This window comes from Crinia signifera, chromosome 8, assembly GCF_055691185.1.
Source record: "Crinia signifera chromosome 8, ASM5569118v1, whole genome shotgun sequence".
Classification (NCBI taxonomy): domain Eukaryota; kingdom Metazoa; phylum Chordata; class Amphibia; order Anura; family Myobatrachidae; genus Crinia; species Crinia signifera.
In genome coordinates, this window is record NC_139224.1 from 55,771,515 (window position 1) to 55,795,584 (window position 24,070).

General features: G+C 45.9%; 1 protein-coding gene across 1 annotated transcript in view; it reads left to right on the forward strand.

Moving 5' to 3' along the window:
- The window catches only part of EFCC1 (EF-hand and coiled-coil domain containing 1), a 118,162-nt gene that overhangs the window by 25,549 nt on the left and 68,543 nt on the right, over positions 1-24,070 (forward strand). Inside the window, exon 3 of the mRNA XM_083156435.1 lies at positions 8,458-9,669. Coding sequence (XP_083012561.1) covers positions 9,109-9,669 — 561 coding nt within the window. The 5' untranslated portion in view covers positions 8,458-9,108. The remainder of the gene's footprint in view (positions 1-8,457; positions 9,670-24,070) is intronic.

The window sequence follows — 24,070 nt, forward strand, 5'->3', positions numbered from 1 at the left end:
GGGGGCACAGGACTAAAAACTCTGATCATGTGTGGAATCTTGGTGTTGTCCTAGATAGTGGCCAGACACTTCAAAATCAGGTGTCAGCCACAATCAAATGCTCTTTCTATCATCTAAGGAACATAGACTACTGCAATGCTCGCTACCTGGGTCTCCCAAAAACACAATTGCACCACTTGCAGCTGGTAGAAAAAGCAGTCACCAGACTATTAACTAACCAGCCCCACTCCTGCCACATAACTCCCATTCTCTACACCCTTCACTGGCTACCTGTAAAATGGCAAATCTTTTTCAAGATTGGCTTACTCACTTTCAAGGCCCTACATGACCAGGGCCCAAGGTACCTGCAGCAGCTTCTGATTCTTTACTGTTTTTACTTGATCACTACGATCCGCTGAAGAAGGACTACTAACAGTACCCAGAATTTCCATGAATTCATCTGGAGGTCGAGCTTTCAACTTTGATGCTACAACTCTCAAAACCTCTGGAACTAAGTCATTTGGAGTGATGAGACCAATGGAACTTTTTGGCCACAACCATACATGTTACATTTGGAGAAAGTCAACAAGGCCTATGATGAAAGGTACACCATTCCTACTGTGGAACACGGAGGTGGATCACTGATGTTTTTGGGATGTGTACAAAGGCACTGGAAACTTGGTCAAAATTGATGGTAAGATGAATGCAGCATGTTATCAGAAAATACTGGAGGAAAATTTGCACTCATCCACCTGGAAGCTGCGCGTGGGATGTACTTGGACATTACAACATGACAATGATCCAAAACACAAGGCCAAGTCGACCTGTCATTGGCTACAGTAGAATAAAGTAAAGGCTGGAGTATCCATCTCAGTATCCTGACCTCAATTTCATTGAGCCACTCTGGAGAGATCTCAAACGTGTAGTTCATGCAACACAGCCCAAGAATTAACAGGAACTGGAGGCTTTTTGCCAAGATGAATGGGCAGCTTTACCATCTGAGAAAATAACGGGTACTTCTTTACTTTCACGGCGCCAGCATGGCCCCGCGCGTCAGAGTCCCCTTGCGGGGCTCGCTTCGCTCGCCCACGCTGCGGGCTCGGTGGCTCGCTACGCTCGCCACACTAATTAGAATCAACTCCATGCCAACATGGATAGTGGAGGTATGAACTATCCATGTTGGCATGGCGTTAACTTTGTTTATTTTACTTAGTTTGTGGCGAGCGTAACCCGGAAGTAGCGCGGCGCCATGCTGGCGCTGCGAAAGTAAAGAAGTACCAATAACGAGAGTCATTCACAACTACCACAAAAGACTTCAAGCTGTCATTGATGTTAAAGGAATCAATACACGGTATTTAGAACTGGTGTATGTAAACTTTTGATCAGGGTCATTTGGGTAGTTTCTGTTGTCATTATGATTTACAAAGAGTACACACAGTTGTTTGACAATAAATGGCTTCACCCAACCACTAACCATGAGTGAAAGAAAAGTTTGTAAGTTATCATTCATTCGTCATAATAATGGGGGATTTCAATAACATCATGGATCCAATATTGGATAGAAAAAGTGTGGGGAGTGCTGGGGGAGCGAGGCGGAGAACTGGTTTCGCTGATATGATAAAAGAGATGGGGCTGAGGGATGCTTGGAGGGAAAAATTCCCAGATGGGCAACAATACTCCTGTTTCTCTAGCACGTTTAACTCCTTCTCAAGGATCGATATGGCTCTGGTAACAGAAGAATTGATCCCTAGTATTCAGGAAATTAACTATCTAACACGAGGCATATCAGACCATTCCCCGCTAGTATGCAAAATAGACCTGGGAGAGAGAAAGGGCTATTCATTCTGGAAACTAAACACGTTTTGGCTAACACAATTTGAGTCAGGGGAGGAATGGGAGGACAGGTGGCTTGAATTCCTTTCGGTTAATAATGGTTCTGCTCCAGTAGAGATTATATGGGACGCTTTTAAAGCCAACATTAGAGGAACTTTAATAAGAAATATAGCCGGTCTTAAGGCATCAATCATAGCCAAAGAGAGGAAATTGGAAGCTATTTGCTGTAGTCTAGAAACTAAATACCTCCAGGATAATAAAGAGGAAAATAAAATTAGATGGAAGGAGGCCCAAGAAGTATGGCTTCAATGCCTATCTGATAAAGAGAAGTACCGGGAATTATATGCAGGCCATAGGAGATACCTAGATGGGGACAGACCTGGAAGCTTCCTCGCAGGTATTGTCAGACAGGACAGATCAGCCAATACAGTGACGGAGATTAAAGTAAGTGGGGGGAGCTCAGTCTTCCAAACCCCGGATATAGCTGAAAAATTTATGCAGTTCTACCACCAACTATATAAGTCTTCCCAGGTACATACAGCAGCAGAAACCCGTAGCTACTTGTCCACTATAAGTCACCCTACTTTGTCGTCAACTTCAAGGGAGGTATTGGATGCTCCCATTACTGTAAAAGAGATAGAAGATGCAATAGCTGCAATTCCAGGAGGCAAAGCCCCAGGGATGGATGGGATTCCCCAGGAATTGTATAAAAAACATAGAAATTTTTTTTCTTGTGAATTCCTGGCCTTATTCAATGATATGTACAAATATAATAAACTCCCCGCTTCAATGTCTGAGGCTCTGATAACAGTGATTCTAAAAAGGATAAAGATCCTAAAGAAGTCGAATCCTATAGGCCAATTTCATTATTGACTAATGATGTAAAAATTCTAGCTAAAGTATTATCAAACAGGTTAAACCAAGTTATAGAAGAGGTGATACATAGGGATCAGGCAGGCTTTATGCCCGGAAGGTCCACAACTTCCAACCTGAGAAGGCTATTTCTACACCTACAGGCCCAGCAAGATGGTATGAAGGATGCGGCCGTTATCACACTTGATGCGGCCAAAGCCTTCGATACCATAGAATGGGGTTATTTATGGGAAGTTATGGACTGGGTGGGGATTGGCCCAGTATTCATTAACTGGACAAAGCTCCTATACCAGTCTCCAACAGCAAGAGTTTCAGTTAATAGCTATATCTCCCCTAATTTTGAGATTAAGAGGGGTACACGTCAGGGGTGCCCGATGTCCCCTGGCCTCTTTGCTATGGCCATTGAGCCTTTGGCATGCCTCATAAGGGAAAGTACAAAAATTAACGGTATTAAGATCGGAATAAGGGAGGACAGGATTGCATTATATGCGGATGACATCCTTTTGTTTGTGAATAATCACCTTGAGGCAGTGCCGGAGGTGGTTGGGATGGTGGAGAGGTTTGGGGGACACTCGGGACTCAAGATTAACTGGAATAAGTCAGGCATTCTGCCCCTGGAGGGACCCTGCCCGCCAGTGGTGGTTACCCCGAGCCCTCTAAAATGGGTTGAGGAGTTCCTGTATTTGGGCATTTGGGTGGCAAGAGATGCCCTCAAATTCGAGGAGCTAAACATAACCCCACAAATAGAGTACATAAAATCTAAAATCGAACCATGGGGCCGACTCCCGCTTACAGTCACTGGAAGGGTGAATCTCGTGAAAATGGTTGTGCAGCCGAAGGTTCTGTATGTGCTTCAGCACTTCCCCGTATACCTTCCACGACGAATATTTCGGCAAATAGAGGGGTTAATTTCCTCCCTGATATGGTCCAATAAGAGACCTAGATTAAAACTAAAAACCCTTACTAGGCCAAAGGGGGAGGGTGGGCTGGCACTGCCGAACCTTTGGCTGTATTATCTCACAGCACAAATAGCTCACTTAAAAAACTTGATTCAAGGGGAGCCCAGAGATGACAGCATGGTAGAACTGGTTAAAATTCTGTCCACAGGGCATACACCTCTGCAGTTACTGCTGAGTGGAAATATGAAACGCAAATGGCCACCAATAGTTAAGCAGTTGATTCTAGTGTGGAAGCAAGTGGAGGGACTACTGGGGAGCCAGGGCATAGACCCAGAAACACCTCTTAATAATGCTAAAGTTCTAACACAACTAAAGAAACTGCAAGTGAGGAAAGTCTGGGAAGAGAAGGGAATTAGTGACCTAGGACAATTATATGAGAATGAGCAATTTAGGTCCTTCCAGTCATTAAAGATGGAATTTTCACTTCCTAATAAATACTTGTTCAGGTACATACAACTGCGACATGCTTGTAATACCCAATTTGGTGAAGACACCCCTAATCTGGAATCCTCCCTGACTAAAAAGCTGCTAATAAGAAGCCCTAGGAGACATGAAGTGTCCTATCTGTATGGGGCCCTCTGTCAGGAACTCCATGATGATGGATTAGTGGAGTTGAAAAACAAGTGGGAGGTCGATATAGGACCCATCTCAATGGAGGATTGGCAGGGGGCTTTAGCAGATATACGCTTAGCAACTAACCAAGCGAGTCTACAACAGATCCAGCTCTATATAGTGCATAGAACCTATATGACCTCAGAATTACTGCACAGGATAGGAGGAAGGGAAAATGCCAACTGTCCTAAGTGTATAGGGAATATAGGATCATTTTGGCACTTAATTTGGGCATGCCCGGAAGTAGCTGGGTTCTGGGAAGCCGTAATTAAAGAACTGAGCGCCATAGGAATTCCTAAAGAAATATGTACGCCCCGAGCCTGCATACTGTCTATCACTCAAAGGGGGCCAATGGATAAGTACCAGAAACAATTCTTTATCATTGCAATCACGCTGGCAAAAACCTGTATAGCGAGAAGATGGTTAGCTAAAGAAGGCCCAGATATAGGTACATGGAAAGCTCTGGTCAAGACTACCATGTCACATGAAAAATTTACACATCTAGCAAGAGGTACAGTACCTACATTTTACAAGGTATGGAGTAACTGGAGGAAAGGGCAGGAAAATGTACCTTAGAAGCAGAATACAGATAGGATGGAATAGCGTAATCTGGAGACAGAGTAGTTAAGAACAAGGAAATAGGAGTCAACCTAACGAGGGAGGGAGAGGGAGGGAGGGGAGGGAATGGAGAATTATTATGTTAGGAAGTAAGTTAAATTGTTTGTTGGGATGTAAAGGGATAACCACGAAGACTACTTGGTGACCAGAAGCTGAAGGCAATAGATTAGGATGCAATGACAATCTCTGCTATGAAACTAATTGTACTGATTAAGATAATATGGAAATTGCATGTCGAGCTCCACGGCTCTCTAATAAAGATAAGGATAAGGATAAGATATTAACACTAAAATATAAATCACGTAATAAATACATGTGAACACTGTAAATAAATATGAATATAAACACGTATAACTGGATACAACCGAGATGTGTCCTTCTTATATACACCTGGTTGTGCTATTTGTAAATTGAGAATAGAAATAGAAATAAAGCTCACTGTAAACACGGAATAAAATAATGGAAGAATCACGCACAGTGAAATTAGAGATCACGACACTAGTTTAAGTATACGACGATAGAGTATAAACACAATAGACACCTAAACCACTTGGTAAAAAAAGGGAAGAGAGACGGAGGATCTCGATATGCGACAAAATGGAAAATTGTAAAATTGAATTATGAAATATGTTAAATGACTACTGCCCGGACAACAAATGGTTAAAAATGTATAATGTAATGCCTTTTTTATATATCTTTTAAAAGAAAAAATGAATAAATAAAGTATGAATTTAAAAAAAGTTATCATTCATATTCTCTGACAAATGGGCAGAAAACCACAAATTCTGCTAGGGTATGTAAACTTATGAGAACAACTGTGTATGTATGTATATACAGTGGTCAAAGTGGGCCGGTATGCAGCGGTATGGCATACCAGCACTTTGTTTCCACTGACCCAGGGAAGAATTTTTATTAAATAAAAAGTGTACAGCAGGAGGGTGCTGCTCCGCATCCCGCCACTTGTCCCCAGCGGGTTACCTGTGGAGAGCAGTGGCTCACGTCCCTGCTTCCATCGGAGCCCGGTCCCCCTCCCCCCCGCCTGAGCAGCTAGTGCTGCTCCCCATCCCCCCGCTTGTCCCCACCGGGTTACCTGTGGGGAGCAGCGGCTCTCATCCCTGCTTCCATCGGAGCCCGGTCCCGCCCCGCGCCGCAGCCGCCGCTGGAACTCAGCTCGATGCTGCGGGAGTCTGGCCCTCATGCCTGCCGCTGCATGAACCAGGCTCTCTCTCTCCCACCGCTGCAGCCCCACTCTCCACCACAGGAGCATGGCTCTCCTATCTGGCACCGCGGACGGAAGCTGGGTTCTCTTGATATTGCTGCAGGAGCCCGGCTCTCCTCACTGCTGCCCTCTCCCACCCTTCAACCCCCTCACTCTGCATACCCTTAGTTCTCACCCTACACCCTGCACCACCCCTCTCTCATGCTGCATCACCCTGCATCCTCTCCCACCCTGCACCCCCTTTGCCCCTGCATCCCCTCTCACCCTGTAGCTCTCTCTGCATCCCTGTCCCCAATATGTTCTTCTGCCCTCTCTCCTGGTACTGCTCTCCCACAATAAATTACTCTCCCATCCAGTGGTGGTAAGCCCCCTTTGCAACGAACAACATCCTTGGCATCGAGTTTGAGGACCTGGCATCAAGCAGGAAGCCCCCGGAATCAATCATGTAACTTCAGGCATTGAGAAAGAACCCCTCTAGCAATGAGTATGTTGGTAAGTGGCACTTATGTGCCATAATATGTAATGGGCATCTCAGTGTGTGGCATAACTGTAATGGGCATCACATGGTGTGTGGCAAATGTATATTGGGCATCACGGTGTCTGTCACTTTCTCTCTGTGTTCCCGCTGTCAGTCTCTCTCTGCTGTCACTCTGTCCATTTGTCCTTGCTGTCCTTGAATTTTAGCTCATACAGTGTGGCACAATGTGCAAGGGGCACTAGTACTAGATAGTATAAGGGGTCCTAGTAGTGTGGTATATAAGGGCCATGTGGTATGGTACGCTACACTTAAAGGCACGCCCCATTTTTCAGTGACCACGCCCCCTTTTCCGGAGAGCGCGCATAAATAAATCCTTTATTTTTTCATACCCCCACTTTAAAATTTCCAATTCGAGCACTGTATATATATATATATATATATATATATATATATATATATATATATATATATATAACAAAGGATATAAGAATATAACAAAGATAAGTATATAGCAAATATATAAGACTTCATCAATGATCTGTTATACAGATGTGGATACATATGTGTCCACATGCGTCTTGGTTTTATTGTGCCATGTATGGGACACCTTACCTTGGACTCTGCAAAAATTATGCTTTGTGATTTTTCAAAAACTTTGCTTCTCTAATCTTTTACTTTATACAAATTCTACTGCTGCAGTAATTTTTTAGAATCCATCTACTTGCTACATTTGGAAAAACAGCTAAGCCGTGTTTTACATGTTGTGACAAATTGGTTGTGTTGGACCTTCCCACACTACACCTCTCTAGAAGGAGACGCTGCTTCCATTTTCAAAAACAACAGTTTTCTTCTTTTTTTTCTTTTGATTGCTATTACAATTTGATTGACTTTTAAAGTGTCACCATTTATTGTTTTTTTTTTCTAGAAGTCTCCATTTTTTGTACATTTAATTTATTTAGTAATATTTACTTGGTACAATTTTATATGCTATTCTTTTATTTTTTTCTGGTAAATTAAATGCATTTTATACTTTATCTAATATGACAGTCAGAATTTTATAGAAACTTATGCTGTGTACACACGGTGAGATTTGACATTAGATTTTGACTATATAGTCGAAATCGTATGCAGATCACACAGGTTTTTTTTCCTTGCGATCCCGATGCGATCTCCCGGGACAGCACAAATCGAAACCCAGATAAACAGGGCAGCAATGACTATATAGTGCAAATCTAATGTAGAGAGAGAGAATTGTATGTAAATAGTACAGAGATAGCAAAGATTGTATAGCACTCGAATATTAAATCGAATAGCAACGGAATCTCACCGTGTGTACACACCATAAAACACCTAAGGTCGCTACTTCTATTGCTGTGTGTTTTTCTATCTATCTTTCTACACACGGTGAGATTCCCTTGCTATTTGACTTAAGATTCGAGTGCTATGCAATCTTTGCTACAGTATCTCTGTACTATTTACATACAATTCATACAATCTGCATTAGATTTGCACTATATAGTCATTGCTGCCCTGTCTATCTGGGTTTCGATTTGTGCTGTTGCAGGAGCGCGCATCGGGATCGCAAGGTAAAAAACCTGTACAATCTGCATGCGATTTTGACTATATAGTCAAAATCTAATGTCAAATCTCACCGTGTGTGCACAGCATACTGTATCTGTCTATCTATCTATTTTATCTACCAGTATATATGTTTCACATAAAGTAACACAAATAGAAAAGTGTAATAATTTGCAGTTAAAACAAATGTGAATTTAGCATCTTCATAACTGTAACAGTTTAAACATTTTAACAATTTGTTTAGTTCATTTTTACTAATGTGCAGAGATTATTTGACTAACATATTTAGGTATGTTTTTCCATCATAGATCACAGGATTAGCATCGCAAGGATGTGACAGATAATAACTGCAGGACAGCACAGTCCAGAGCAATCTTGTGTGGACCCTCCCTTCAAGTGATGCGTCTGAGGAATAGTTTGCTAGTAGGCGGGGAACTGGTTCATCAAGAACAGGACTGACACCAACATAAACAGCCGTGCACTCCACACACACACACAGCTCTGACACCAAGAGGGCTTACACCGACATACACTGCCCGGCACTCCACACACAGGACTCAGCTCAGGACACAACCAACCCTGCATCTTACACAAAGGACAAATGCACAGAGGAAAGTTTGATTCCCACACACAGCTCTCCTTCCTTACACTGAACTTCCTCTCATGAATACATGGCTCAGAAAAACACATAGGATGCTGCAAAAGGACTTTAAGTGTCACCAATAATAGGATATCTGTGGCACTACACAGATATGACACATTCACAAGTTGCACACATTATTCCAGGCTCACTAATGTAAACAAGAACAACACAAAAGTTCAAGATGCTTAAAGTTTGTATAGCCACAGAGAGATGAGTGTTTGCATGGAACACATCAGCCATTTATTTTCCCACCGTACAGAGGACGTGACCCCCACATACATTCACCCGAGGATGCACAGGAACCCGTGATCTGAGCATGGAGCTCTTGGATGACCCATACAACCCACTCAGGCCGGCTCGCAGGACACAGTGGCTGGTCAGTGTCCTGGCTCATCACTATGGTATGGACCAGGGGCTGGAGAATGAGATTATCGTGCTAGCCACTGGGCTTGACCAGTACCTGCAGGAGGTCTTCCATCACCTGGACTGGCAAGGTGAGGGTACCATCTCCAGGGAGGACTTCCATACTTTGTGTAAGGTGCTGGAGTTGGAGCCGGGCATAGAGGAGTGTGAGGAGCTTCTGGACAATCTCCCAGAGCGCCTCACCTTTCGCCACTTCCATGCCAGGCTGTGTGGCTACTTCAGCTCTAAAGCAGGGGCACCCCGTCTGCCCATGGGGCAGGAAAGCGAGCACATTCAGGCTCAGATCCGGCTGCGTAGCCCATTGAGGAGGAGGAAGTGCCCAAGTGTGACGGGACAGCCAGGAGCAGTGGATGAGCTCCAGATGCTGGAGGATGAGAACCACAGTCTCAGGGAGTTGGTGGAGGACATGAGGGCGGCGCTGCAGAGCAGTGATGCCCGCTGCTTGGCACTGCAGGTGAGGGGCTGATAAAAGTTTATGAAGAAAACTATTTGATAAAAGGTTTAGAACAAAGATTGATGATATGTGGCTCTCCAGTGGTGACGGACTTAAAATCCAGCAAAATTGGTAGGGCATGCTGGGACTTGTGGTTCCAAAAGCAGCTGCAGAGCCACAGATTGTCTAATCCTGATCTAAAAAGATCACAAGAAGTGCAACTTTACTCAGTATTCATAACTTGCACTGTGATGAAAAAGGCGTAGGGCATAATTTACGAAGATGTGTATTCTACTTCACATGAGATGTTGCTATGCTATGGGCAACCAATCAGAATCTACTTATTTTTTTAGCACCCTCTAGATAGAAGATAGTAGACAGGATCTGACTGGTTGCCCACAGCAACATCACATGTGAAGTAGAATACACATCTTAGTAAATTTCCCCCATAAAGTGCTTAGCAAAAAACTACAAATAATTCTAACATAAAAATGAATTACAGATATTGAGTATACTATACAGAACAAAATAAGTAATATTAGTGTTTGGAGTCTTTCTATTGGTCCATTTAATAATTAGCTATTAAATGATAATTTGCAAGATTATGAGCATGTACCAAAATGTTTCTGGGCATGTAGAAATGACACGATTAGACATCCATGTGTACTTTGCCTACTGTATCTGAATGAATGACTACTGTTTGCCATCGTGCCAGTTTCTTACTTACTAGAGGGCTTTGGTAATTGGTTTGGCAGAACATACTGCAGGGAAAGAATCCCTTAATATAATATTGTGGGAATACGCTCAAACAAACTATTGACAGAAACGTTTATGGTAGTGTGTAAATATTGCAAAACCACTTAAAAAAATTCGTTCTCCTATTCAACCAGATGCTTATTTAAATGAGACTGGACCGTTAATAGCACTGTGTGTGTGTGTGTGGAGGTGTGGTGTGTTTATGTGTGTGTGTGTTTGTGTGTATACACATAGACAGTTTGGACCTTATTCATGTCGGATCGCAAGTGCCGCTCCTTTGCACTGGGACTGATGTTTTTTTATTGCGCTTGTTGCGTGCGGCCACGGTGAACAGATTGTTCGCTGGGTGCATGCAAGCAACCTTGCGGGCGGGGGGGCCGAGAGGGCTGTGGGGCAGCAGCTGCCCTATTATCATATGGGAATGTCCAGCGTTTCATGGGTATTCCCCATGAGAACGCTGAGCATTGTCATGCTAATGAGGCATGACGGACAGGCAGGGGGCGGGCAGCTGAGATCACCGGATGTCAGCTGCCCGTCTACTTCCTCCCGAGCAGACACGCATCTGTAAGGTTGGTCTGAAGCAACCTTACATATGCGTGAGCCTTCGCCATCATTCGATGGTCGGCGGCCTTCAAATGATGGGGGCGGATCCCACCAGGCTGCGAATGGATGTTACTGTGTAACATCCATTCAGATGCCCTGCATGCGAATTTACCTGGTGAACGGGTGGCGGCCAGACACCATTGGAAAGGCAGGGATTGGTGGACTCGCAAGGCTGCAAATTTGCAGCCTTGCGAATCAACCAGAATACCCCCCTATGTGTGTGAATCAGCGGCACTGCACAATGGTCTTGCGACAGCAGTCTTGATGAGAATTTATTGACAGGAATAATTGACAGGGAGCCAGCGTTTGGGTGAGTTGGGGGGGGGGGGGGGTCTGAAAAAACACAGGTGTATGTTGGACTGTTTTCTGGGTTTCGTTTAAGTGTTGCGTTACATATTCAATTGCAGTAGGAGAGGTGAAGGCTTTTTAAATGAGACACCCCATCTAAAAACAGCATAGACTTGCTCATGGATCTGATGTGATTTCCTAATTTTTGTATATAAGTGGCCGATATGAGACACCAGCAGTAACATCTGAGTGATTAACAAACACACTATGGGCCTGACCAGGGATTACTAGCATCAAACCCCTGAATCAGGCCCAGTATCTTGACATGGCATTGCCTATGCCCTCACATGTCAACTCTTATTACATAGCCACTTGTGCGTGGATTGCCAGAATTCCTCGCCAGCAGTCTGGCTACTGGTGAGGGGAGAATTGAGCAGCCTCAGTTAAATTGCAGGCAAAATGCTTTGTAATCATTGCAATATGCAGCAATATGTAATCATTGCAATATGCAGCAATATGGAATGTGGCAACATAAACACCCACAGTCATTAGACCCCTGTAACAGAAGAACAGCATAAATATTACATCCTTCATAAACAACAGGTACTTTGTAAGGCACTACAGTTTATAGTTATATACACTTTTGGCCTAATTCAGACCTGATCGCAGGGCACATTTTGTTAGCAAACGGGCAAAACCACGTGCACTGCATACCTGCAGGTATACTGGGTACACACACAAAGATGTATCTGTCCAATCTGTCTGGTGGGAACAAAAATCTGCAGGTATGGGAGAAAATGGCAATTGATGAATTGCTCCCAAACACTGAAAAATTGTAGGAAATGATTGTTTGGTTTAATTTGATAAATCAAACGACTTTAACCAATTTATCTGAATAAATTTGTTTGTTTTCCAGCATTTGGGAGCAAATTCCTGTGCTCCCATACATTGATGTTCCCCCATATAGATTGGACAGATAAATCTGTAGGTGTGTACCCAGCATTAGATGTGGGCGGAGTGTGTTTAAACTGAAATCTAAATAGCAGTGTAGGAATAAAGCAGCCAGTATTTACTCTACACAGAAATTACAAAAAACTAGTTTCAGGGAGATTATAGTTGGTGATAGAATTTTACACAGAGCCCCATTGAGGGGGCGTGTCATGCTCCACCCAGAGGGCATATCTAGTTCCATATATGGGCAAACCAATGCACTGGGGCCCCTAAGCAATCACATACTTGCCTACTTTTGAAAACTAGTTTCAGGGAGATTATAGTTGGTAGTAGAATTTTGAACAACGCCCCATAGAGGGGACGTGTCATATTCCACCCAAAGGGCGTGTCTAGTTCCATATATGGAGAGATTGTGAAAAGAGATTGTGAACGTGGCACCTAGAAGCGTGGGTGTGCACTGCTACATCTGAGAGGAATTTTTTTTAATTACTTATATACAAATGTAGATGAGCCCCAAAATTAGCAATAGATACTACTGTATAGCTAAAGTGCTAGGAAAGGGAGGGAGATTGGTAGACTAATGAGGGAGAGAGGGAGATTGCTGTCATTTCAGGGAGTCTCCTGGAGAATGCAGGGGGGGGGGGGGGGGTAGGCAACTACTGTATGCTGCACATTACATTTATCCCTCCTGCAGTGCAGCTTGGTTTTGCCCATTTGTTAACAAAATGTGCCCTGCAATCATTTCTGAATTAGGCCCTTTGATCCAGTTGCCAGAACTTGGGGCCAGTTTGAATTCAACACCATTGTATGAAAAGCAGCAGGATTAGACAACAAAACATTTACAGTGATACATTACTAAAATGCAATTTTAATAGCTGTCATTTTTTTGAAAAGGTTGCCAACATTTGGAACCCCCCTGGTACAAATAGAAAATAAACAGCAACCAAATAGTACACTAGCACTGACATCCAATGTTTCAAATGAAGTTCTATAAATGCATATACTGTATAGCGTATGCATGATATATGTACATTGTAGGACTAAAGGGTTTACTTGGGTTAACAATTTGCTGCTGTCTGTGCCACTGCAAGGGATGCAAATACACCTTGTTGCATGCAGAGTAAATACTAAACGCTCTGGCATGTTGCCCCCACATTGTGGACCGCTCAATTTTACATAGAATTTTAGTTAGACTTATAGAGGGTACACACGGTGAGATATGCACTATTTTTCTACTCGATTTTGCTTATAGAAGCAAAATCAAATAGAAAATCAAATGTTTTTTCTAATAGTCTTCTCAGGCATCTGTACTACAGTATATAGTCAAATCGAATGCATTTTACGTACCATTTGATCCCGATTAGATCCCAGTCGAATCAGGATTGAATCACAAGCAACATCGCACTGTGTGATCCCACTATAAACCATACACCTCCCACAGTTTACAACTAATCAGGAATAAGTGGCCTTTCTTCTATCCCTAGAGAGCGCCCAAAATGAGAAGTAGCACAGTGCAATCAGATAACAAGAGATGCTGAACCTGGAAAGAAAGCAGCAGATGATGAAACTCACAGGTACAATCCCTGGGCAGGTTAGATAGATGTTCGCAAGCTTTTTGGGAATCGGTACATCTGTCAGACCAGACTTAGGTCGACCCCGGAAGGTCGGCTGGCCCCAAGGTCGACAGGGTTAAAGGTTGACATGGGTTAAGGTCGACATGGGCTAAGGTCGACATGGTTCTAGGTCAACAGTCCTTAGGTCGACATGAGTTTTTCACTGGTTTTTTACCCGAATGTCGACACAGTCGACATGGACACAGTTGGACTTGAACCGCAGCCCCTCGCAATGCTTCGGGCACGGTGCCTCGATACGCTCGGCACACTATTTTATTCTCCCACCACGCCCATGTGGATGGTAGGGCATGAAATACCGCCTGTCGGCACATGTCGGCTCAAAAAACTGTGAAAAACTCATGTCGACCTAATGACTGTCGACCGAGAACCATGTCGACCTTGACCCATGTCGACATTAAGTCATGTCGACCTTGACCCATGTCGACCTTTAACCCTGTCGACCTTGGGGCCAGTCGACCTTCCGGGGTCGACCTAATGACTGTCGAACTAAGTGTGGTCTGACAGATGACCGTTTCCCGCTTTTTGTAAGCCTTGCACATCAATTCACAAATTTCCAATGGGCGGGCTTTCAATCTGGCTGGACAGTAATTACCTGATCGCAAGGCTCTGCAAATTAGCAGCTCAGTGGTCAGGTCTGAATAACCCCGCCATTGTATTTGCATATACACATTTTTATAGAAGTAAAAGTCATGAACATTCTTCTGCTTTATACTATTATGGGATGCATTTAATCAGGGGCAATGTGTAGTGACCATGTGCAGATGTACTAATCACCGCTAATTCTGGTAACTAAGCATTGCACATTTTTCTGCTCAGAGTGGATTGTGAGGAAAACTCTCAGTACTGACTGTGAGGTGCCAGGGAAATAAACCTCCTCCCCTCCCAGTTATCATTTTTAATTGAATGCACCCATTGGACTTTGTACTAAACAGATTATACCTTGTAGTCTTGAGTTCTAATAGTGGTGCTGCAATGAGAGGTTTCATTGGTTGGTACCACTGTAGTTAGACCGGTTCCACCTCGTCAGAGCGCTGTGCTCTCACATCTGGACTGGCTCACAGTCACAGCCCAGAGTTATTTCAGCTCTATAAAAAGTGGCGTTTTCTTTGCAGCTGCATAAAATAAAGGAAAATGATTGTATTACATGTGGTAGTGATTACATCCAGGGGTCCTTGCAGCAAAGGGGTATTAATCATAGACAAAACTCTCACATGTTAAAAAAAAAATATATATATATATATATATATGTTTTTACCGCATGGAAAATGAAAGACAGAAAATCAAAACACAGGAATAAGCTCATGTGTTGCATTATAGATCTAATGCAACATGTTACGGTAAAAATGGTAGACATTATCTAGGCCGACAGTCACTGGGTCAACCACTAATGGTTGACAGTGACTAGGTCGACACCTTGAAATGGTCGACATACCAAAAGTCAACCTTTTTGAGCCTATGTCGACATATGTCAACATGGGCACCTTATAAATGTAGTGCGTCCCCTCGAGTGGCTTGCTGCGCTCGCCATGCTTCGGGCATGGTGCCATGCTGCCCACTATTATAGCCACACTTCATGCCCACTTGGATAGTAAAGTATTAATAAAAAATGGGGGAAAAACTTGAGAACGCATGTTGACCTTTCCATGTCGACCATAAACGTTTGTTGACCTTTTGTCCATGTCGACCTTGGGGATGTTGACATTTCTAAGTGTCGACCTTTAGTGGTGGACCCAGTGATTGTCGACCTAGACATTGTCTACCCAGTGACCGCATTCCATTGCAACATATATGTATAATGCCAACAACGGAAATCTGTGATGATCCTTATACAAATTGTGCATGCACCCCGGTGTCAGCTTATTTATTTGAAACCTGTGTCCGCTTCTTCTCTAGAGCTAATTGAGAAGTTCTTTCCGTGACTGTCTCACCTATAAAAGCCTTGGGTTAGTTAGCAGGTGAGCTTTATGCCAGGCAGCATACTTTTAGTTTGAATCTGATGTGATAGCTGGTTCTCAAAAATGTCCTGGGGTCCTTTGAAGGGGTCTGTAAACTTACAATCATTGATCAATTCATGAACCAAGACCCCATTATTTATGTATTAAGGTGACTGAGGTTACAATGGTGAGCTCGCATTCTTTCATTTATTTAAACTAATGTTCCCCAACTTGGGTGTGGCGAGTGCAGTGGTTATATATATTTACACAGCATATATAAAACCTTAAAAATGTACATTGCTTCTTCACATATTTTAGCTGGTGTGTGTCATAGTTGCCTACCCTCCTGGATCCTGATGCTGCATCCCGTTTAGCTCCTTTCTCCTGCTGACCTGCATTATAAATCAAATCTCCTGATTCTGTTGGTTGCAACCAGGGTTCCACTAACTAATTTCTGAGCAAGGACAGTCACTAGTATGACTTCTGTTCAGTTTCATCAGCATCTGCTGCTGACTCTCAGCAAAATCTTGTAGACCCTTTGTGATAGAGAATACAGTTTCCTAAACCTGCTGGTGGTGTGGCCAAGGGAGAGTGACACATGTCAGGGGCAGAGCAAAAAATGGCATGTTGGTGGATCCAGGGGATTTTTACACACTGGTGGTGCTGGCCGAGAGACTTGCCCACTCTTCCGGTGGGCCGGGAGCAACAAACAATTTCAGTTTCAGGAGCCTCTGGGCCATTCCGGGAGAGTAGGCAAGTATGGCCTGTATCCTGTGATCTGTGTCTGATTATCTAAGCACCTGCTGCTGCTATTGTACGTAAGCTGTGGAATATTTTATTAGTAATCTTTAGTTACACACTCAAAAAGGACAATACCAAAAAATTTTCATTGAAGTAGGAATTCACACAAGGGCAAATTGCATTTGGAAGTTTATTTATCATGTATAGTGTGCTGAGTGGAATGAAAAAAAAATATCAAAGCAAATAGTTGCAAACAAGGACTCCAGTACTGCAGCAGAAATGTTAGCACCAATATTTGCAAGATTTCCCCAAAAATATATTGCTACTGATGTTATATAGAAATATTTTTCAACAAGCATTTAAGATTAAACACACCCAGCATACCGCTCTTTATGCACCACATTCTACTATAGACTATATTCTCCTTGAAACTATTTTTTTTTAAGTACTCAGAGTATGTCATGTGTTTGGAAGAGTTTTTCCAGGTCTATTTAGCTGTTTTTTCTATTTATGCTGCTTTTCAAAACAACCCCCTTGTAGCTCTTTACTGTACACTATGAGGTCTATTATATTCAGTCATGTATTATCAGTAATGTGCCCGTTACACATGGGAAAACCCTAGCTTCTGCATCTTTATTGTAGGAGCCGGACTGGAGGCAAAGCCTGGGGGGTAGGCTCCCCTGACAGGGTTTGTAGGGAGCTGACTAGCTGGACAGTCATAGAAGGGGTGTCTAAGGAGAGGGTCATAGGGGGAGGGGCTTAACGGGGTGTAGTAAGGGTATATAAGCAGAGTGCAGGCAGGAAATAGGGGTCACTGGGAGATTTTTCTGAACAGCTAAGCAGCACTGCATCTCCCATGGCTTCCCCAAACGCTGATGCTGAGGTATCTGCAGCGCTGGCTGCCCTCAGGGAGGCAGCAGGCACCAGAGGGACAGAGTGGCTGCAGCAGCAGATGTCAGGTCTGCTGGGGGGACTGGGAGCAGCAACGCAGGAGGCTGCTCCAGCGGGCGCACGGCCTCGGAGGTCCAGGCCTCCGGAGCGCTTCAGCCCATCCGTGTCCCCCAGGGTTCAGCGCCGTTCTAGGAGCCCCGTCAGGGACCCTCCAGGCCAGGCTGCTGGCCGGGCACCTTCCGCCCGCAGGACCAGGTCTGGGAGGAATCCAACATGCAGGCGGAACCCTCCGCGCGGGGGGAACCCCCCCCACGTGCAAGAAGATCCGGCGTCACGTGGGTCTGGACCTGGAGCGGCGGGGCATGCTGCTGCCCAGCGCGGGGTGAGTCGTGCCAGGGGGGCAGAAGTACAGGCTGCGGACCGCAGGCCTGGTACACGGAGCGAGAGACGCACAGCTGGCTCCGCCTCCAATGCGGTCACGCCGGCTGGTGCTATACCTGAAGGTCGGGATGACAGGAGAAGAGAGATGGCAGCGTCAGCAGACGATGGAGAGATACCTGGTCCTTCTTCATCTGGGACCCGTCAGGACACTGGACCTGCGGCTGCTGGGTTCACAGCCCCCAGGCAGCCTGGTGAGTCTGTCTCTATGTCTATTAATGCTTTAGCACAAAGTCAGGGGGGGGGGGGGGTTAGCCCCCCAGGGGGAAATGAGTAGGGGCTTTACCGAATTATTGAGTGGTTTTGCAGATTGGCTGGTGGGTTTGCGGCAGGGGGCGGGGCCGTCCCCGGCGGCAGCATGGGCACCGCAGAATTCGGGCACACCAGCTAGCATTAGTGGGGTGACGGTTAGCAGTGGGGTGTCGGTTAGCAGTGGGGTGCTGGTTAGCAGTGGGGTGCCGGGGAGCAGCGTGGTGCTGGTATCCGGCGGGGAGCAAAGCAGCAGCAGGGCAGGGGCTGAAGGGGGCAGTGTGGTGACGCAGGATGAGAGTGGGAGGCTTAGTGACACTGCGAAAGGGGAGGTGTATGTATGTTTTGAGGGGCCATTGGGGGCCCACCTGAAGCAGGAGGTGAGGGAGAAGATTTGGAAAGGGGAATATGTGGATATATTTTCATTACTACCCTTAGAGCGTTTTAACCTGGATAGGCCCCGCAAGGAGGAGAAAAAGGAGGAGGAGGAACGGCGGCGGTATTGGCTGATACCGCGGTCATTCACAAATTGGTTACAGGCATTTGCTATTTTAGCTAGTGTGATTGGGGAGAAGGCACCTGACAATTGTTCAGGCTTATTCTGTTACATGGATGCGATAGGAGAGGCATACCGTGTGTACGGGGGCATGGCCTGGCTCAGGTATGATGAACAGTTTAGGCAGAGGAAGGCGGTTCGCCCCAACATTCGTTGGGATCATAAGGATATTGCTTTATGGTTAAAGGTAACGGCCCCCATAAAAAGTGGGCAGCCCTTTCGTGGGGATGGGGGGGGGGGGCCGAGAGAGGCCACAAGCGGGACGGCCATGCAGAAGGGACTCTGCTTTGCCTTCAACGACGGGTCATGCCGGTTTGGAGCAAAATGCAAATTCAAGCATGAATGTTCATCATGTGGAGGGAACCATGGGGCAAATAAATGCTTCAGAGGGAAGTCCCGAGACAGTAGTTCAAAAGGGGGCGACACCAGTTCGGCTGGAAAGGATGCTGGGTTATCTGCGTAGGTATCCTGACCAGCAGACAGCCGCCTTGTTGGAGGAGGGGTTTAGGGAAGGTTTTAAGATACCTTCTGACGTGCAGGTGTCAGGAAGTTTTAGGAGGAATTTGAAGTCTGCTAGGGAGCATCCTGAAGTGGTGCGGGAAAAACTGTTTAAGGAGGTGCAGCTGGGTCGTATGGCTGGACCGTTTAGGGCGGCACCGTGGCCAGATTTGATAGTCTCTCCGTTGGGGGTGGTGCCAAAAAAGGAGGCGAACAAGTTTCGTCTGATACACCATTTATCCTTCCCAAAAGGGGCGTCGGTCAATGATGGCATTGACCCTGACATCTGCTCGGTGGTTTATACATCCTTTGATGCGGCCGTTAAGTGGGTGAAGCGGTTTGGGAAAGGGGCCATGTTGGCAAAGACTGATATTGAATCGGCATTCCGGTTGCTGCCTGTTCATCCAACCAGTTTGCGCTTGTTGGGATGTTGTTGGGATGGGGAGTTTTTTGTTGATCGTTGTTTACCGATGGGGTGCTCCTTGTCGTGTGCTTATTTTGAGGCCTTTAGTTCCTTTTTGGAGTGGGTGGTTAAGGATGTCTCTGGGTGCAGTTCAGTTATTCATTACCTAGATGATTTTTTATGTATTGGTCCCGGGGGGACCGGTGTATGTGATTTATTGTTGAGGACTGTTGAAAGGGTGTCGGCAGACTTTGGGGTCCCGCTTGCTCCGGGAAAGACGGAGGGCCCTGCGACTGTGATCAGTTTTTTGGGTATTGTCATTGATACTGTGAATATGGAGTGTCGCTTGCCTGAAGAAAAGTTACTGGGTTTGAAGGCCGAGGTAGGGAGGGCGTTGCTGTTGAAGAAAATCAGATTGAGGGAATTACAGTCCTTGCTGGGTAAGTTGAATTTTGCGTGTCGCATTATGCCGATGGGCCGCATTTTCAGCAGGAGGCTGGCAGCAGCGACAGCAGGGGTGGTTCTTCCTCATCATTTTGTCAGATTAGGTAGCGAGTTGAAAGGGGACTTGCGGGTGTGGGCATCTTTTCTGGAAACCTTTAATGGCAGGGCGTTGTGGATGTCAGACACGTGCGTGGCTACAGAGCTAGACCTTTTCACAGACGCCGCTGGGAGTGGCGGTTTTGGGGCTTATTGCCAGGGACATTGGTGTGTGGGCCGGTGGCCGGAGTCTTGGGTGCAGAGAGGCTTGGTTAAAAATTTAGCATTGTTGGAATTGTTTCCTATTTTGGTTGCAGTTGTTGTTTGGGGTGAGCTGTTCCGCGATAGGAAGATTTGTTTTTACTGCGATAATTTGGGGGTGGTCATGGCTATTAATCAATTGTCGGCATCTTCACCGCCGGTGGTTACTATTTGGCAGCAGTTGGTATTGGAATGTCTGGCTTTGAATTTGTGGGTTGTGGCTAGGCACGTTCCCGGTGTCTCTAACGGCATTGCGGATTCTTTATCTCGTTCACAGTGGGAACGATTCCGGGAGTTGGCGCCAGAGGCGGACAGGGAGGGGACCGGGTTCCCGAGTCGGCTCTGGGCTCTGCTGGACGGGTAGTCAATCAGCTCATCAGGGAATCCTTGGCCCCAAATACATGGTCGGCATACAATCAGGAATGGCGGAGCTGGTTAGAATGGCGTGAGGTAGTAGGTTTGAAAGAGGATGATGACGAGTTGGCTGTCTTGCTATACATAGGCCATTGTAAGGAGATTGGTTGGTCAGTGGCTAAGATCACGCGCTGTATGGCGGGCTTAGCTTTTGGGTTTCGTGCAGGTGGGAGGCCTGATGTCACAAAGAATTTCCTGATTGCGCAGGCTTTAAAAGGCTGGAGAAAAGGACATGTAGTACAGGATCAGAGAAGGCCGGTGTCCTTCCAGTTGTTGCAGAATATGGGCAGGAAGTTGGGTGAGGTCTGTAGTTCCAATTTCGAGGAAAGGTTGTTCGGGGTAGCCTTTTCGCTTGCCTTCTTCGGGGCACTGCGGATTGGTGAACTCGTGAGTCCAAGCGTCTCCAGGCCGGGAGGTTTGTTAGGGGAGGATGTGGATTTATACTCGGATAGGGTGGAGCTAGTGGTGATGAGGTCTAAGACGGATCAATTAGGGAGGGGGAAGAAGGTAGTTCTCTTCTCTGTACCAGGCTCAGATATGTGCCCGGTAGCACGGCTGAGGATATTTAAGGAAGTCAGAGTGGGCAGAGAAAGGGATCCTTTGCTGATGCATGCGAATGGGTCCTTTTTATCACGGTTCCAGTTCACAAGCGTGTTTAGAGCAGTCCTGCGGACGTTGGGCCTCAAGGGGGAGGAATACGCGGGTCACTCTTTCCGCATCGGGGCCGCAACTGAGGCTGCTAGGATGGGTTTGGGAGATGAGCTGATTAAGCGCATTGGGCGATGGGAATCGTCTCGTTTTCGTTCATATGTTCGTTTAGGGGATTGTTGAGGCTGATTGTGTTCTTTCTAATTTTAGGGCATCCCCCGTGCCTGATTTGGATTTTAGGACATTCATATGTCTTTTGGGGAGCTTTGCGGGCTGATGTCAGACCGAACGGCCGCCAGCTAGGTTTGGATAGAGAGGAGGCGGTGGTTCGATGGCTGGGGAAGCGCGGTATGGTATGGAGTGGAATGTTACAGGAATTTCACCGTTTTGTTCGGCTCGATAGGGCTCCCGACATATTAGTGTTGCACGTGGGAGGGAATGACCTTGGGAGCAGACCATTTAGGGAGTTGATACGGGATATCAAGTTTGATCTCCTACGTTTATGGGCAATGTTTCCAGAGGTGATCACAGTTTGGTCGGATATTGTGCCGCGCCGTTATTGGAGGGATGCAAGGTCGGCTGACAAGATCAATAAGGCACGGATAAAAGTCAACAGGGCAATTGGGCGTTTTATGGCTAGAAACGGCGCGGTAGTGGTGAGGCACAGGGAACTTGAGTCTGGTGCCGGTGCTTTTTGGAGAGGAGACGGTGTGCATTTGAACGCTGTAGGGATCGATGTTTGGTCCTTGGGATTACAGGAAGGGATAGAAACAGCGTTCCGGATGTGGGGGGGTCGCCCGGGGTCAAGGGCTTAACCCCGTGCTTGGTGGCGGAGGGGGGTCCTCGAGGTTAGTGGCATTGAGGCTTAATTATGCGGCGGGGAGGGCCCCATGAGGGGGCTGGACTCCCCTGGGTGAGGCTAATTAATGAGCACTGGGTGTTGACAATTGGTGCCCTCGAGCCAATCGCTATCGGCTGGGGGTAACAACTCCTGGAAGTGCTTAGAGGTGTGGATTGATTTATTGAGGGCCTCGGGGACCACCTTCCGTGGGGAATGTTTTTGATTATTGTTAATTTTGTATTGTTTCAATAAAGATGGCTGCTGTGGCCAATTTTATCCAACAAGAGAGTTATGTCATTTGTGGGGGGATAATTGGGCACAGCGATTAGACAATACCCTGTCAAGTAATAGGCCCACTCGTTATTATCCACTGGAGCCACTTAATATTCCGCAAGCTTTAAAAACTGAACATTTTTGGAGTTTGGCTGCTGAAACCTACGTCATCTCCAGATGGCATTGGTTACAGAAGCCTCACTGATTTTGATTGGGCACAGAACAGGGATAGAGCTTATCTCACCTCAGAAAGCATGCCCACTGAGAGTCATATGCATTTACTCCACACCCCACCAAAGTTGAATTGCTTAAGTAATTTGGTATCTGACTCAGCAATTTGTGGTGAGTTGGTACCGAAGTCTCTGGACATTGTAGGGACATTTTGTTGAGATGTTGAGACTGTATTTAGGTGGGTTCCAGAAGATGATTTGTGCATATAACATGCATTACAAGTATAGGGCAGTAAGCAGGTACTGGTACTGATACACATTTGATGGGTGTACTATTAGTTGACAGGCAAAAGGTCGACAAATGAAAAAGGTTGATATAAATAAAAGGTCGACACAGGCAAAATGTCAACATGGACATGGACAACACGTGGAAATGATGATACAAGGTTTTCATGGGTTTTTGAGTCTATATCAACATGTCAACATGTTCCCCCAATACTTGCCATGCACAGCGCACTATTGTATTCTCCCGAGTACTAAGAACAAGTGAGTTTAAAAAAAAAAATCATGAAAATCATGTCAACCTTTTCATGTGTCGACTATTACCATGTCGATATTTTGCTAGTGGTTGACCTATTGAATGTCGAACTATCAAGTAGGACCACATTGTATATTGAGAAATACTGTTAATAGAATGTCTTTTGTAAAATCCAGATGCACTTTATAGGAAAGTACACTGAGTGATTATGCTCAGCGTGTATGGACAGCGAGGATCACTGGGGGGAAAGCTGCAAAGTGCATACACACTGTTTCAATTTCCCCCTGCCCGGCGAGGTCAGCGGGGGGCGGACGGCTTTGCATAGTGCTGCTCTATGCAAAGCCATTCCAAAAAAACGCTCATCTGCTGCTAATACCAGCAGATGAGCAGCTTTCCCGGCGATGATGTGGGAGCGTGCATCAGAACTCATTGCCGACCGTATATACTGGTTGGCTTTGAGCTGAAAGCCGCTCAAACTTGGTGTTTTGAGTGGCTTTCAGATCAAAATTGAATACCCTCGATCAGGGGCGGATTGGCCCACCGGGATACCGGGCTTTTTCCCGGTGGGCCGGCCCATTTTAGCCATGCAGCGGCCGCTCGCCCCCCCTGGCTGGGCCGCGGACTGCCAGACCACCTTCTCCGCGGTTAGCGGCCGCGGCCACAGCACTTTTCCCAAAATAAAGATGGCCGCGGCTAGCCTCATCCCTGGCAGCAGTGATGTGTGGTCGCACACCCCAGCAGCTCCCGCGGCCCCCTTGAGTGTGTGTGCGGCTGCTGCTAAGTTGATCCCCAGCAGCCAGCGCAGCACAAGTTTTTTGCGCGCTTGGGATCAAACACAGAGGAAGGGGGCGCCGC